Below are 16,100 nucleotides of genomic sequence, written 5' to 3'. Positions count from 1 at the left end.
ACATTTTTTCAGGTACAGGTCCTATGCTTTCAGTAGTACAATCCTAATACTACCTTCCACACCTACTTGTACCTTCCCCAAGGCTCTATCTGATGACTCTAATTCGTCCCCAAACAAAACATATCTCTCAGGCTACTGCGTAGCTCAAATCCTAGGCTATCCTAAGATTTGCTCAATCCATATCAAACCAGAACTCAATTATAACAAGTTGTGTAACATCCGGATTTCCAGGAATCATATTTTAATTGTTATTTTGAGTTATGAGGAGGGACTTGACGAGTTGACGCTTAGACTCATCGAGTAGGATCGCGATTGCTGACTGGATTAATGAACGGACTCGACGAGTCGATGGGTGGAATCAACGAGTCCGTGCTGAGGTTAGAAACCCTAAATCTCCGGGCCATCAGTGCCCTATTTAAGGGACCTTATAGCCCTCATTTGCGGCTACCAGTCCATAGAGAGAAACCCTACAGATCTTGAGTGAGTTGTGTGTGTATGAGAGAGAGAGAAAACTATTTTGATCCTTTTGTTGTGTCTTTGCAAAGAAGAAGGTGTTTCCAGCAAGAGAAGGTAAAGGGGATTGTGATTCTGTGGTTTTCAAGCTTGGGTCTTCATTGTTGAGGTAGTAAACCGATCCCTTCTTCTGTATTGTACAAGATCCTTAAATTTAGGGTTTTCTCTACCCCCTTTATGGGCTTGAATTGATGCATATGTTGTCCCTTTGAGTGTTAGACTCTGGATCTGGACCTTTAGAGGTCCAGAGAGCATTATCTATCCTACTTTATGTTGTTCCATGGAGGAAATGAACCTAGGATGCCATTTTAGAAGCCATTTCACTAAAAGAAGCCTTGGATGCGTTGCATGAGTGTCAAGATTTGACCTTTACGTGATTATTAGACATGGGGAAGTCAGATCTATAGGTTAGAGAAGTAGATTTGACCTCAGAAGGTCGTTTGGGTGATTGTCATGGAAGAAACTCGTCGGGTCCATAAGAGGACTCGACGAGTTGAGTCGGTTTACCCCACGACTCGTGATCGGTAGTAGCCCGTCGAGTGGAGGGTTCACTTGACGAGTCGAGTGAGGTTTAGAAAGATTCAGAGGACACGCTTGGACTCGCTGAGTCACCTATGTGCACTCGATGAGTCTGGTCAAAGTTTGACTATTAACTTTCGTTGACTCTTAGGGTTGGGTCAACACTTGGACTTTTGGATCATTAGAAGGGTAAAATGGACTTTTGATTTTTGAAAACAATTTTACCATTTCCTTAGTTTGAGTCCTGACACACCCGAGAGTGTGCCCGAATCCCTCAAACCAAGTCTCTGATACCAACTTGTAACGACCCAAATTTCCAAATAAAATTTTCATTTTTAATTAACCAAAACATTCCCATAAAATGTGAAATATCAATGAATTTTTTTTTCAAATCCATAACATCAGCATTTTATTTCAAATATCAAAGTTTCCCATCAAGTTAAATGTCAGAGAGTGCTTGCCGCGCCATCAAGCCATTCCCTTTCCCTTAGGCTCAGAAGTACCTGAAACAAATCAACAAACTGTAAGCTAATGCTTAGTGAGTTCCCAGAGCATACCCCACACAATCCACATAATCACATATACCATATTAGCTATAAAAGCTACATGAACCACATAAGTCGTGCATACAACATATAGGGATGTCGTAGGCTCCCCCATGGTCTTACTTCAGGATGCCATGGGCTCCCTGCATGGTCTTACACCTAAGTGCCATGGACTCCCCCATGGTCTTTAATAGGAAAGCCATGGGCTCTCCACATGGTCTTACATCCAAGTGTCATGGGCTCCCCCATGGTCTTTAATAAGAAAGTCATGGGCTCTCCACATGGTCTGATATCCAAGTGTCATTGGCTCCCCCATGGTCTTTCATACAAGTATACCACATATACAACTAACATAGTAATAACATATAATCCAACTAGCATACCAACTAACATATAACCAACGAGTGTACCACATTTCACATAATGTGTTAGCCTTGGTGCTTTCGACCCATTAGTATGGTGATGTGACTCACCTCTATCTGCTGAATCCGAAAGCTGCTCTCCTAATAGTCCGTGAACACTTGTGTTGAACAATAATACCACATTAACCCCAAGATAGGGCTGAACATAATCCAATTAAAGAACCCAAACCCCAAGTCCTTTCACAATGGCCCAAAAGTCTTTCTTTGCTAATGGGCCCAAAGTCCATGTCCAAAATCATTAATGGGCCTCATGGCCCATTTAGGCCTAACTTTAGCAACCATGGACCAAAACAGATAAATTGACCCACTAACTCAAAACATGTCTAGGCCTAATGACTGATTAAGGCCTAAAGGGCTTTCAAGCCCAAAACAAGTCCAAGTCCATCTGAGTGCATACACCCTATATACCACTCATGTACGCTTAGCGTACAAAGTCCCTGAGTTGTACGCGCTGCGTACACTATACTACGCCCAACGTACAAACAGATTAAGCACTTTTTCCATTAAGTGCTTATTGCTTGATGTTCCAATGTCCAATCTTTAGACCCGAGTTCATTAAGACATCCTTAGGCATAAAGTTGGAAACTTTATGCTTTTGCATGTTCCATATGCTCCCAACAACCCATTAAGACCTTTCCAAGAGTCTTAATCCATGCATGAGGTCAAAACACCCATCAAGACTCCATTTTTATACTATAAATGGACCAAAGGACTTCAGACTTATCCTCCATAAGCTCTAGAGTTGCTCAAACTCTTAAGAGGTGGTCCAAGAACACAAAAAGGGACTAAAGAGAAAACAGAAATGAAAATGATGACCAAGGTGAAAGCTTTTTACCTCCTCAAGCTTCCTAAGCTGCTAAAAAATGTAAGATCCATGATCTCTTCGATGTTTAAGTTTGTTTCCTCCTCTTCCTTGTAGCTAACACACCAAAAGGATGGTGTTTAATCACTCACAAGCTCAAGAACCCACACTCTAATGATTTTAGGGTTTTCAAGGATGTTTAAGGGTGAAAGAGGCCGATTAGGGTGTTGCTCAAATGAGATAAGGATGCTTATATAGGTCTTATGTCCGAAAATTGGGGTTTGAACATTTGTCACGTACGCCCGGCGTACCCTTTGGTATGCCCGACGTACCCTTTGGTACGCCCAACATACGTGCTGGCCCTCCGCAATCATCCATGCATGGTACGCTAAGTGTACTCCTGAAGTACGCCCAACGTACTGAAGGGACCATTATGAAATATTTATAATTTCAAGGGTTCCAAAAGTAATACCTGATTTGGAGTGTTCCAACTTTACCACACCGATTAACTTGTAATTTATCTAAAAATCTAAATCAATTCGAGAAAATAAGTAGTGAGTACTGATTGTTGTTTTATTAATTTTGTTAATAGTTGATTGCTTATCTTGTTAAGTTATTATCTGTTGAGATTGAATTTTGAAACCCAATTAGGATTAAAAATGTTTGGTTATTTAAATAAAGGTTGAAAAAATAATGAAATGTTGTTTATATGAAATGCGATCGCTTATATGTTATGCGGTTGTTTATATGGTATATGGATGATTATATATGTTATGTGATAGAATTATGGTTAAACATATATGCATGTATGCATTTGAACACACTATTGAATGACTATGATATGGAGTTGTTTGCTAAGTGGTATTCGTTTCTCATTTTTATGCTTCATCATAAAATGATTGATTAACCCATTTGGGGTTTGTATGCTTATATGCAACCTTTATGAACTCACTCAGAAGAGGTTGACACTTGTGACTTTTATCTTCTGTGACTTATGATTTATGCAGACAACTTAGGAATTTGGCCTTGGTGAGAGAGGGGTTAATTATGGGGTAGTTATGTTGAATTTGATGATACCATTTTGGACAGGTTTGATGTTTTATCAACTTGAACATTTAATTTTGTTTTGATTTAAATGATTTGCAATTATGATTTGAAAATATCTGAAATAAATAACTAAGTCTTCTGCTACGTATTCAGATAGTTTTAAAATTAAAAACAAAAATTTATAAAAATCACAGTGTTACAGAAAGTGAGTTGTACGACCCCTTTTTAAATTTTTTATGTTTTTGGGGCAGAATACATGCATAACTCATTATTATCTTTATATAACAATAAAAACATTAGAGTAATGGTTTATATAATTCCATGTTGTGTTATATATATATATATATATATATATATATATATATATATATATATATATATATATATATATATATATATATATATATATATATAGGGTTGTTAAAATGCAAAAACTAAATATATTTGTTTTGAACTACAAGAACTCAATATCATATTTTGTGTTTTAAATAACTAAAAATATGGTTTTAATATAAGTCACAAATGTTAAAAGTTTATTTATGAGTTTATAACTATATTTATTATTAGTTTTCGTTTAATTATAAAATAAACCAAAAATGAAAATCATACAACTATTTGAACTTGTGCATTTATTTGGAATCGTTGGTTTTTCAATGGGTAAAATCTGGATCTAATCAAAATACAGCTGTTATGCTGTCCAAATGTCGTCAAAAAACTAAAATATAGATTTAGATGACGAGCGAACAACAAATTTAGTAAACTTTACAACTTAAAGTTTTGAACACACAATCATACAACTAGAACGATTTGAACCGAACAAATAAACTAGAACGATTTGAAATGGACAAATGAACAAACAGTCTAGTAAACTTCGTAACTTGAAGTTTAGGGCATATGATCACACACTTTTAGAACTTAATATCCGGTTAAGTCTTTAGTCTGGAAACTTAAGGTTTTAGACACACACAATCATTGTTGGAACCGAGAAGTCTACATGAAATATTTCTTCACCAACTAAATATAAAAATTTAGTAAATTTCTCTGCCTATAACCGATAATATCGTGCGAGCAAGGATGTTATGTATAAATCATAAATGGGTTGACCGCCCCACCTATGGTTGCTAGTTATAACCTGAACTGAAAAGACAAATGGTGAATAAAGTTATTGTCGTTAAAAATCTAAAAACTTTAAATATACAACTGAAGGGCAGCTGATGGTATCGTTTACAAAATAATATATGTTATATAAGGTTCCAAAATAATGTATGTTATATAAGGTTGGACATCAAGATTTATACATCAAATGACTAAACTCAATTTGAATATTAGTTGTCCACAAAGTATATATACCAATAAGTATTCATTCAACGAAATACGAAAAATACTTCTTCTTGTGCCTGAAGCCCGACTGACTCGCATATGTCTTGAAGTAATTGCAGCTATTCCACAAAGTCAAGTGTGTAGGGCGTGTCGAAACGATGACGTCACACTCAACTAATGATATTTAATCCATTTCTCTTTAACTGTTTATTTATTTATTAACATTAAAAGGTATATAAATAGATAAAACAATTCAAGAGAAAGGAATTAAATATCATTAGGTGGGTGTTACGTCATCGTTTCCACTCTGTAATGGGTCAACGAGCATTTGTAAGACATGCAACGGAGCCCCATAAACGATGGACCATACTTTTGTTGAGTGTTTGACTTCGAAAGACGTCTGGTAACAGGTATGCAGTTGGTGGCGTTTGTTTGAGTATCCCTCTGTTTCGGTGCATGAGTTGCTCAAATGTAGATCAAAGCTAGGTGGTCGCCAAATATTGTCACTGATACACGAAGCCATAATGCTGGTGTTCATTTGGGTGGTTTGTAGTTACAGAAGCCTAAAAGCTTACTCGTCAAAGTTGAAGTTGTATTTGGTGCTGACTCACGAGCTTCAATCCCTCTCATACTTATGAATTAATGCTCGTAAACAGAAAGGTCTACAATTAAGATGGATAGAATGGAGCTGTAATCCCATTTTAGAATGTTATCGCAGGATTTAATTTTGCCATATTTTTTTCAGTATTTTTTCTTCTTCTGTTTTGCACCTCATAGCCCTGGCTATGTACTCTTTGTTATCGTTGTCATTGGTAAAGTAAATACGTATATAAAATAAAAGACAAAAAATAAATAAAATGAAAAAGTCGTTGTAAGAGCTTGTACGTTTAACGCCCATCATGTTAAGAGTCACACACAATAACCATACACACAAAAAGTAAATCATACCAATAATGGTCCAATCTCGTACCAATCTTAAGGCCATAACGTCAAGGTATGTTACACAATTTTGATAATGTGCCTTACTATTATGATTCCATTCTCTAACTAATGTGTTCCCGTTGTGGGATAAGTTAAAATCCACACTAAACATGTATAACACCTTGGCAACGACACAGAAGCAAGCCGGATCATATTAAACATTCAACATGTTACTTTTTTTTTTTTTTTTTTTTTTTTTCCTTAATAAGGTGTCTGGATAAGTTAAGCGACAAAAAACATAGTTGGTTATCCAAATTACAAAAATATAACCTTAGGTGTTAGTGATTAGGGTTTAGCTCAAACCCTTTATGATTTAAATTAACTCTTTTATGTATCTTTATTTATATGAGGTTTAACCTCATTATTAATCAATAAAACATTCTATTATCTAATATAATATCAGAGTTATAGGTTAAAAACTCTACTACTGATCACAACCCGCAAACGTCGGCATCCACCTCTGACGACATTCTCTCATAGTCGTCGGAGGTGCCTTCATTATGCTCCATATTTTTTCTCTCTCTCTCTCTCTCTCTCTCTCTCTCTCTCTCCTAAATAATAAAACAGTCGCCGAAATCAAACTAGAACTCTTTCATCGGCCTCGTTTGCTTCTGACTCCTCCTCAAATGACTCATGAGCCTTCTGCCTCCTCCTCGGCTGACCACTTCTTCAAAACTCTTTTCTGATTCAGCTCCTTTCGATGCTACTCTTGCCTCCCTCATATGACACTTCTCATCTGTGCAACTTTTGATTTGCGTCGTTTCTTTCTCTATCAACATTGTAGTCGCGATCTCGCTGGTATTGGCTCCATCCGCCGCAACTCGAACCCTCTTTCTTCTCACTGCCTTTCTCCAGACTCCTTTGCCGCCAGGTGCACGATCGTCACCGCTGTCGATACTCTATTCTTATACAAAGGAACCGCCACTGGCTGCCGCTTCTTCTCTCTCATTCTCCAACGAGCAATTATTGTTAGCCGTCATTGTTAGAGCTCTGTTGCCGTCGCTGCCGTGGTCGTTATTTATGTTATGTTTTATATTTTTGTTTTCCCAGTTTAATCGCCTTCTCCCGATCAAACTGCGGGGGATGTTAGTAATTAGGGTCCTTTAGGGCAGTGACGGAGCCAGAATCAAAATAAAGGGGTATCCTAAATTTTTTTCAGGTGGCCTGAAATTGTTTTTGGGGTACTTCGGTTTCGATTTTAAACCTAAATCTTAATCGAATCCTTATGTAACCTCAAGTCTTGTTATATAAAGATGAAGTTGAAGTATCTTTTGATACCTGAATCGATGTGAGAATCAATGTAAATATCTAATGAAGCATGATGATATTAGGTTAATATAATGGACGAAAATGGTTGAATTTATGTGTTTGGCGATGTGAGATAGAATAGTCGGGAAAATAAAAATAAAAGATATACAAAGAACATGTTATGAGAGAGATTTGATCTTAAGACCTCTGCTACTATATACTAATGCCTTATCTAGCAGACCACATATTTGTTTGTGTTTATAAGTGAAAGGAAACGTATACATACACCATATAAAACGAATTTTTCCTAGACAAATTACACTACCGAAATAAATTTGAAGGGTAGCCCGAGCTACCTCGGGCTCTACATTGGATCCGCCCATGCTTTAGATTTTAAATTAAGTCTCTTATGTATCTTTATTTATATGATGTTTAACCTCAATATTTATCAATGAAACATTCTATTATCTAACATTAGTCCTCACATCATTTTAATTTTTTTTATAAAGTTAAAACAAACGAATTTTCATCAAAATTATCCATTAAAACTGAAAAACGTTTACATATTATTCAGGAACACAACTGATCAATCAAACTTGTCCCGCGCATCAAAATAATCCATTACAACTTAACAATATTTAGCAAATTATTCAATAAAACAAAATAACTCAAATACACAGTTACACTGATAAGATGGTTTAGGCACTTTACAACTTAGATTTGCATGCTCGGTTTGGTACTATCTTAGTTGTGGATCATACTAACTTTTATAAAATATTTTATTCGGTTTATCTTAAATGTGGGATCATACTAATTTTTATAAAATAGTTATTCGGTTTAAACGTGAGAATAATAAAGTAAAAGATAAAAAAGAAAAAAGAAAAGGAGGAAAACAGTGAGTCGCACGACACCGTATTTATCTTTACTATGGACCCGTCTCGTCATCTTCTCAGACTTACCGTTGAATTCAAGACTCAACAAATTCCTCGCAGGAAAGCAAGTAAAAAGGCAAATTCTCAAAATTAAATAGGAAAGGACAGAATAGTCTTTTTACAATAGCCCATTCTTCCTCCGCCTTCAAAATTAGACGTTGCAGTTGAGGCACAATTTATGCGACTTCAAGAGAAAACGTGCCCCCCCTTGCCTCTCTCTCTCTCTCTCTCTCTCTCTCTCTCTCTCACACACACACACACACACACATTTTCTCTCTCTACAATGGTGTGACTAATACCTACTATTGAAAGGGTTGTTTAATTTTCATTCATGTTACTGTAGAATCTGGATGCGTAAAGAGGTAATAAACAGAGATTTTTCACTTTTTATGAACTTATTTATTTCAAACGGTGGATTCTTTGTTGCTTTTATGACAGGGTTCTTTACTTTTCAGTCATGTTACAGATGAATTTGGAGGTGTAAAGAGGAAAAGAGGTAAACAGCATAAGAATTTTCACAGGTTCATAGATTTATTTTTTCTACGAAAAATATTTATATAATGATTATAATCATATCAATCGGATTGTACTTCGTTCATTTTATGATTATCCACTTTGATTCTACTCTTATTACTGAAGAACTTGGAGACATAATGAACAGAGCATTTCACAGGTCTTGATTATTTTGCTGTATTCAGTTTTTTCAATCCGTTCGTAAGTTTTTTGGTTTATCATTTTCAAGGACGTTTTTTTTTTTTTTTTTTTTTTTTTTTTTTAATGTTGAATCTACATAGACAGTCTGTTATAGTTTTTATGAACTTATTTATTTAAGTCGTATAATTTTTTATTCGTTTCTATGATTAGGCGATTTGATTTCGCTAATGCTAAAGAAGAATTTGTGGAGACGTAAAGTGTTTAATAGAACATTTCACATGTCTGTTAATTATTCTCAGTCGATTTATTTATTGTATTTATTTCAATAGCTTTATATTCTTTATTGATTTTGTTATTTTCTGTACGAATGTCTTGTTTTTGTTTGTTATGTCGAATCTACAAAGGCAAAACATACGAATTAATTTTGGCCTATACACCTACATTAACACCAACTAATTATTTTCAGTATTTATTTCCTTTGAAATCGTTAAGATAACATTTTGTGATACTTTTCTAATTCAGATTCCGAAACATGAATCTGAATATCTGATGATTTTGTTGTGATCCAGGTGAAATGTATTATTGATCCTGGATTTTTCAAGAATGAAAAACAGACTAATTTATATTCAAGAATCGTTGTGGTAAAGTTTGAAGAAAATGGAAGTGACAAAAACATCATCCATCAGGAAAATGTGGCGTGATCTTGAAAGCGAGGGAAAGTATGAGAAATTAGGGGACACAGACACCAGTGAAATTGAAAATGAGTGTCCTCAACACCAAAATCAAGAAGCAGTTCATAATAGATTGTGCTTGAAGCGTTCTCCTTCTCTTGATTTTCCTGCAAAAGAGCGCGTGAGGAAAGTTTTCCATGATTGGGGAAGCAAAAGCTTTGAAGGTCAAACACTGTATAGTTCACGTATGAATAATTGTTCAAGGGCAGAATCGGTATTTATCCGTAGGATATATGGTAGACAGGCTGTTCTGGACTTGTTAGCGAAGTTTATGAGAGAAAGGAAAACAGAGGTTGAGGATTTATTGAAAAATCAATTCGTATCAAATTTCCCTCATCGCCCTCGAATTCAGGTCAACTTTTGTAAATATTACAAAATGGTTTATCTTTCTTTCTTTGTTGTACTAAATACTAATGCTATGATTCTGTTGTAGTCATTGCTGAAAGGTAGATTTTTGAGGAATCAAAGGTTTGTAGAAGATCAAAAACAGGCTTCTGTTGCTGAAAGTGAATTAGGGTTATTGAGGCAAACACATTCTGTATCTGATATAAGGTATACATTTTATCCATTTTTTTTTTCATTCAGTTTTTGATCTGATTATGTCCTTTCATAATATGACTACAGGAAAGGCTTCCTTTCTAAATTGAATAACTATGACAAAAATGCTTCAGAGGTCAATGACAACATCCGACAAGCTGAAGAAATCGTTCATGAAATTGGTGAAGAATTTGAAACAAATAATTTAACAAGCAAACAGGAAGCTTACAATCCGCAACAATTCTCTTCACAAGTAGAAGAAAGACATGATGATGATGATGATGATGATGACGACGACGTCTTTATCATGCAATATGAAGAAAGAGATGATTCAATGGAAGAAACAAATCAAATCACTCATCACGCTGAATTCCCACAAGGATCTCAATCGGATGAAGAAGTGCGTTTATATCCTTTACACACGAGTACAGATAGTTTAAATTGGCAAGAAATTTCACATGCAGAAGAAGAGTGGGATGAATCCGATTCAGAAGAAGATGAAGACGATGACAGTGAATGGCATCATTTAACTCGTACAAACTCAGACGAGGGTATAGATGTCAATTCACCAGTAAGAAGCGATTCGCAAGAGTGGATCGAAACCCTAGAAAGTAGGAGTAACGCATTCTATTGGTTGGATGACGATGATAATAACGACAGCAGATTAGAACTCACGCAACTTACAAACAGGTAGATAAATTCATAAATCCAATCACAGTTCAATTTCATGATACCTGAAACATCAAATTAATCCAGAAAATCATTCGCGATTGTAGAAGAACAGTCTCTAATCTTCTTCAAAGTGAATTTGGTGCACGACTGAATCAGCTGTTGATGCAATCATATGTGAATCGACAAAATCAAGCATTTGAATCACAAAATGACGCTGTTGATTCATCAATAATTATCATCCCCCATACACAAAAGGAAAGGGAGATAATCAATGGATTAAGGGTTGATATGGATGCACTTCATGAAAGAATGAATGAAATGCAGAAGATGCTGGAAGCTTGTGTGGATATGCAAAAATCAGTGCATCAAGAGCTTAATTCAGCTCTGACTCAGTCATTATCATGCTATTTATGTTGTGATGATGGTTTTGAATCATTACCTGAAGAAAGGTAAGGATTTTTTCTAAAACGTAAAATCATTACATTAAGATTTATTCGTTAAAACATGGAATTAATTATTTATGATGTTTATTCAGATCTGGTGAACACATGTGTATATGCTCAAAATGTGCTCGGAAAATAAACTGGTCAAAGCTAAAGGAAAGCGTGAGGTGAACAAGTAGTATAAGTTCAAGACTTATAGAGAATGGGAATTAGCAGATGGAATAAAAAAGAAAGATAGTTAACAGTGTTTTCAAATTTTCATCAAGGTAATTAGTAATTACAATTAATACGTTTTGGATTCAATTGTTTATTTTCTTGATTTTTAATTATCCTTCAGGTCCTTATGATCATTGATATTGTGTGGTGATGAAATGAAGATGCTAGCTTAGTGCACTGATGACAAATCCCAAAAAAAAAAAGAACATGCGTCATCTTTTAGTTTATGTATATTGATTTGGATTTGGGGAATTGTTGCATTGGTTTGTTCTTTTAACATTTATATATTGAAAACACTTACTTGCACATGGTACGTTAGATTCACAAAATTATTAATGATAGCATGAAGTTTATACAGAAGTTCTGATGCTAATTAATTGATTCCATGTTTTTTAAGTTCACTAGAAAGGTCTTCTACTTAAAAAGCAATGCTACTACTCCATCATCTTATTCCTTGAATACATGGGTACATATCATTTTAAAAGACAAGAAATAAGTACAACTTGAGTTACATTGCTTTAGAGACAAAAGCATTAGTTCAAAATACAACCATTTCAATGATTCAAACTAAATATCGGGACATGCTTAAAATATAAAACAAGAAACAACCAATTCGAAACAACAAACTGTTGCATAGGGCACTTGAGTATCAATGTATAATAATTTCATTGTATTTTCTCATTCTAACATGTACAATTGAGGGGCTTTATATAGCCAAAGTTACAACTATAGACTAGGAATGATACAGGGCCTCAATATCTATAAATATATAAAAGATATGAACTGTATCTTAGTCCTTAATACGCCTCCACAAGATGGAGGATCCATCAGATACTCCAAGCTTGGAACGCAGTCGGAGAAACGGAGCACGAGTTAATGGTTTGGTGAGAGCATTAGCCAGTTGATCAAAGGAGTTGATATGTCCAACGCGCAAGGATCCATCTTGAACTTTTTCTCAAACAAAATGACAGTCCAAAGCTACATGTTTCATTCTAGAATGATAAACTAGGTTAGGTAGCTCCCGTATTGTCACAGTAGAGTGTTGGCTGATGTGAGGATGAGATACCCAAATCCAGTAACAAGTTTTTAACCCAAGCGATTTCAGAGGCAGCATTTGCGGCTAAGAAGTAGACCTTGGTGAATAGAGCCTTTCAAATACCTGAGAAATTGTTTGAGAGTCTGCCATTGAATTTTTGTCGGTGCATGCATGAACTGAGAGAGTTTGTTGACAGCAAAAGAAATATCCGGTCTCGTAAATGCCAAGTATTGTAAAGAGCCGACTAACTTCCGATATGGTGTAGGATCTGTGCTTGCGGACCCGTCGTGTGCTGTGAGAGAGACTGAGGCGTTCATTGGGGTGGCTACTTCTTTGGCTCCGTACATGTTAAAGAGAGTGAGGAGGTCTTGGATATGGCGATGTTGAGATAGAAACAGACCTGTAGAAGTCGGTATCACCTCAATACCAAGAAAGTGATGTAGTGAACCTAGATCTTTGATGGAGAACCTATTGGCTAAGTTCGTGACAAACTTGTTTAGGAAAGAAGAATTGTTGCCAGTGAGAACAAAGTCGTCTACATAAACAAGAAGATAACAAAGGATATGATTTTTATTGTAGACGAAGAGAGATGGGTCAGCTCTGGACTTGCGAAAACCTACAGAAGTGAGAAAGTTGGTGAGTTCAATGTACCACGCTCTCAGTGCTTGCTTAAGGCCATATAGGGATTTTTTAAGTTTGCATATGTGGTTGGGAAATTAGGGATGAGCGAATCTAGGTGGTTGAGACATGAATACTTCTTCATGAAGGGTGCCATGGAGAAATGCATTGTTGACATCTAGTTGGCGAATAACCTAACTGTGAGAGAGAGCAATGGATAGAACTGTTCGAATAATGACTGGTTTGGTTACTGGGCTGAAGGTATCAAAGTAATTTTTGCCATACTGTTAGAGGAACCCTTTGGCGACTAGTCTGGATTTGTATTTTGCAATGGTTCCGTCATGGTTTCTTTTGATACGAAATATCCATTTGCAGCCAATTGGAGTGTGAGAGGATTTTGGAACTAGTTCCCAGGTTCCATTAGCGATTAATGCATTAAACTCTTGGTCCATGGCATGATGCCAGTTTGGGTCTTTTAGAGCTTGTGTATGTGTGTTGGGTTCATGAGTTGGGGGTATTGGGTGAAGGGTGGCAGTGTTTATAAATGATGGGTTATAGTATTTAGGATTTTGTTTGCGGGGACGGGTAGCAGGTAGGGGTGGTTGTGGTTGTGGTTGAGGTGAGGGAGGTGATGAGGAAGGAGTACTGGGTGAGGATGCAGTCGAAGATGTCACAGAGATAGGAGGGGCAGCAGTGGGAGTGGTAGGCGGGGTGTCATGAGAGGTGGTCGGTATGGGTGGAGATGGGGGGATGGGAATTTGCTTCTTCTATTATTATTGGGACAAGTGGCATATTTGAGGGTGAGGAGGTTAGGATGTTAGAAGTGGGTGTGGCTTTGGTTGTTTTGGTTGAGGTAAGAAAGACATCTGGTGTAGGTAGAGGTGTATCAGGGGGTACGCGACTGGAGGGAAAAAGATCGGGTATAAACTCAACATGGAGGGAGTGATATAGCCGTTTGGTTTCGAGGTCATAACATTTGTAGGCGGATTTGGAATTTGAGTAGCTAAGAAATAGACATGGTGCTGATTTTGGTTGGAGTTTTGAGTTGGTATAGGGGCGTAGCCATGGGTGATACAAACATCCAAATGGTTTGAGTTTGGAATAATTTGGTGGCTGTTTGAATAGGCACTCATAAGGGGATTTGTGATCAAGTAGGGGGGTTGGAAGTCTGTTGATGAGGTAAACTGCAGTTTCAAATACATGGGACCAATATGTGAGGGGTAGGTTGGCATAGTGTAGTAGGGCTAGACCAGTTTCCACAATATGTTTGTGGCGTCGTTCTGCAATTCCATTCTGTTCAGGTGTGTGGGGCAGGGTAGTGTAGTGGGAGATGCCATGAGCTTGTAGGAATGGAAGGAGGCCTAGATATTCCCCACCATTATCACTAAATATTGACACAATTGGATGTTGAAAGTATTTTTCAACGAGTAGTTTGAAGGTTGGGAATACCTTGGCTACCTCGTTTTTTGTGCTTGATGGGATATATCCATGTGTACTTTGTAAAGTAGTCAACAAAGATAACATAATAACGGAAGTTATCTATGGATGTTTGAATAGGACCCCATACATCAGTGTAAAGAAGTTGAAGTGGATGGTTTGCAACAAAGGAATTGGAACCAAAACTTGTGACTTTTATTAATCGAACAAGAAGGACAATGAACATTGAAATTTGAACTTAAATGTAGTTGAGAAATAATAGACTTACAAACACGGACTGATGGATGGCCAAGTTTGTGATGAAGGCTCAATGGAGAATTCTTGAAGGTGGTGTTGATTTGAACTGTAGGTGATAAGCTGGTGTGGTAGATGCCTTCAGTTATCTCTCCTCGCATGAGACGCGCCCCCGTGCACAGATCCTTCACAAAAAATGAGATGGAAAGAATTCCACCGAAACAAGATTAGTGTTACATAATTGAGAAACAGAAACAAGGTTTTTGTGTAAGCGTGGAACATGTTAGACTTTGGACAATAGTAAGTTTCTGTGAGGTGTCTTGATGTAAGTGTTGCCAATGTTAGAAATTGTTAAACCTGTATCATCACCAAGGATGACTTCATCAGGACCGCTATATTCTGAAACACTATGAAGTGTTTGGCGATCGGAGGTAACATGGTTGGAGGCTCCTGTATCAAGTAGCCAAGAAGGAGATGTTGGAGCTGAAGTAGTAACATTGGCTACTGGGTTTGTGGTTTTGTCTATGTTAACGTTGTTGTCTCTCAGAAACCTAGCTAATTTGCGACAGTCACGGGTGAGATGTCCAGGTATATTACAATACTGACAAAACTCAGTGTTTCTGGTGTTGCGGTTTCCTTGAGAATTATGACTGTACCAGTTAGAAGCATGGCCCCCTCGTTGTGACCTGGTATTGTAGGACCGATTGTTCCTGGAAAATGAATTTGGGTTACGGAGATTTGACCCATGTTGCCGATTGGTGTAGTTGACTGTGGTGGGGATAGATTCAGGTGGTAATGTCGTTTCCTTAAGAGCTTGTTCATAATCAATGAGTTTATCAAAGAGTTCAGAATAAGATACTAGGTTATCTCTCACCTTGATAACTGCAACAATAGTGTTGTAGTCGTCGCCTAATTGAGATAGGATGTGAATCATGAGGTCCTCTTCTGAAACAGGACTTTGTGCTAGGGCTAGGTTATCGGCAATTGCACGCATCTCGTGAAGGAACTCTGTGATGGAGCAACTGCCCTTAAGGTTTTTCGCTAGCTTGGACTTTAAGGAGATGATACGAGATCTGGATGAGGAGGCAAAGCTTGAGTGAAGTCGTTCCCATGCTTCACGGGCTGTGGAGGCAGAGGAAATTAGAGGTTGAATTGGGTCAGAGCAACTACCTAAGATTGCACTGAAAATCATT

The 16,100-nt window shown here is 36.9% G+C and overlaps 1 protein-coding gene across 6 annotated transcripts; it reads left to right on the top strand.

Annotated features, from left to right (window-relative positions):
• The first annotated feature begins 8,495 nt into the window (after positions 1–8,495).
• On the top strand, positions 8,496–11,890 carry LOC145036390 (uncharacterized). Of its 6 annotated transcripts, none has more exons than XM_078984838.1 (8): positions 8,501–8,691; positions 8,785–8,825; positions 9,553–10,066; positions 10,148–10,266; positions 10,339–10,941; positions 11,028–11,372; positions 11,459–11,632; positions 11,704–11,890. In XM_078984838.1, exons 3-7 carry the CDS (start codon positions 9,641–9,643, stop codon positions 11,535–11,537), a joined length of 1,572 nt encoding a protein of 523 aa, XP_078840964.1. In that variant the 5' UTR covers positions 8,501–8,691; positions 8,785–8,825; positions 9,553–9,640; the 3' UTR covers positions 11,538–11,632; positions 11,704–11,890. The 6 variants fall into 6 exon arrangements, with proteins under 6 accessions (XP_078840989.1, XP_078840964.1, XP_078840973.1 ...); XM_078984847.1 differs by having other exon boundaries at positions 8,785–8,850; XM_078984843.1 differs by having other exon boundaries at positions 8,768–8,825.
• The last annotated feature ends 4,210 nt before the right edge of the window (positions 11,891–16,100 follow it).

Source organism: Lactuca saligna, chromosome 1 (assembly GCF_052625555.1).
Source record: "Lactuca saligna cultivar CGN05327 chromosome 1, ASM5262555v1, whole genome shotgun sequence".
In the NCBI taxonomy this organism is placed as follows: Eukaryota; Viridiplantae; Streptophyta; class Magnoliopsida; order Asterales; family Asteraceae; genus Lactuca; species Lactuca saligna.
This window is presented reverse-complemented; position numbering and strand designations above follow the sequence as displayed.

Excerpts from the sequence above, each read along its gene's own strand:
- LOC145036390 (XM_078984838.1), top strand. The coding sequence starts at position 9,641 with ATGGAAGTGACAAAAACATCATCCATCAGGAAAATGTGGCGTGATCTT. Across the intron at positions 10,942-11,027 it reads CTCACGCAACTTACAAACAG|AAGAACAGTCTCTAATCTTC; the intron begins GTAGATAAATTC and ends TCGCGATTGTAG. Across the intron at positions 11,373-11,458 it reads GAATCATTACCTGAAGAAAG|ATCTGGTGAACACATGTGTA; the intron begins GTAAGGATTTTT and ends ATGTTTATTCAG.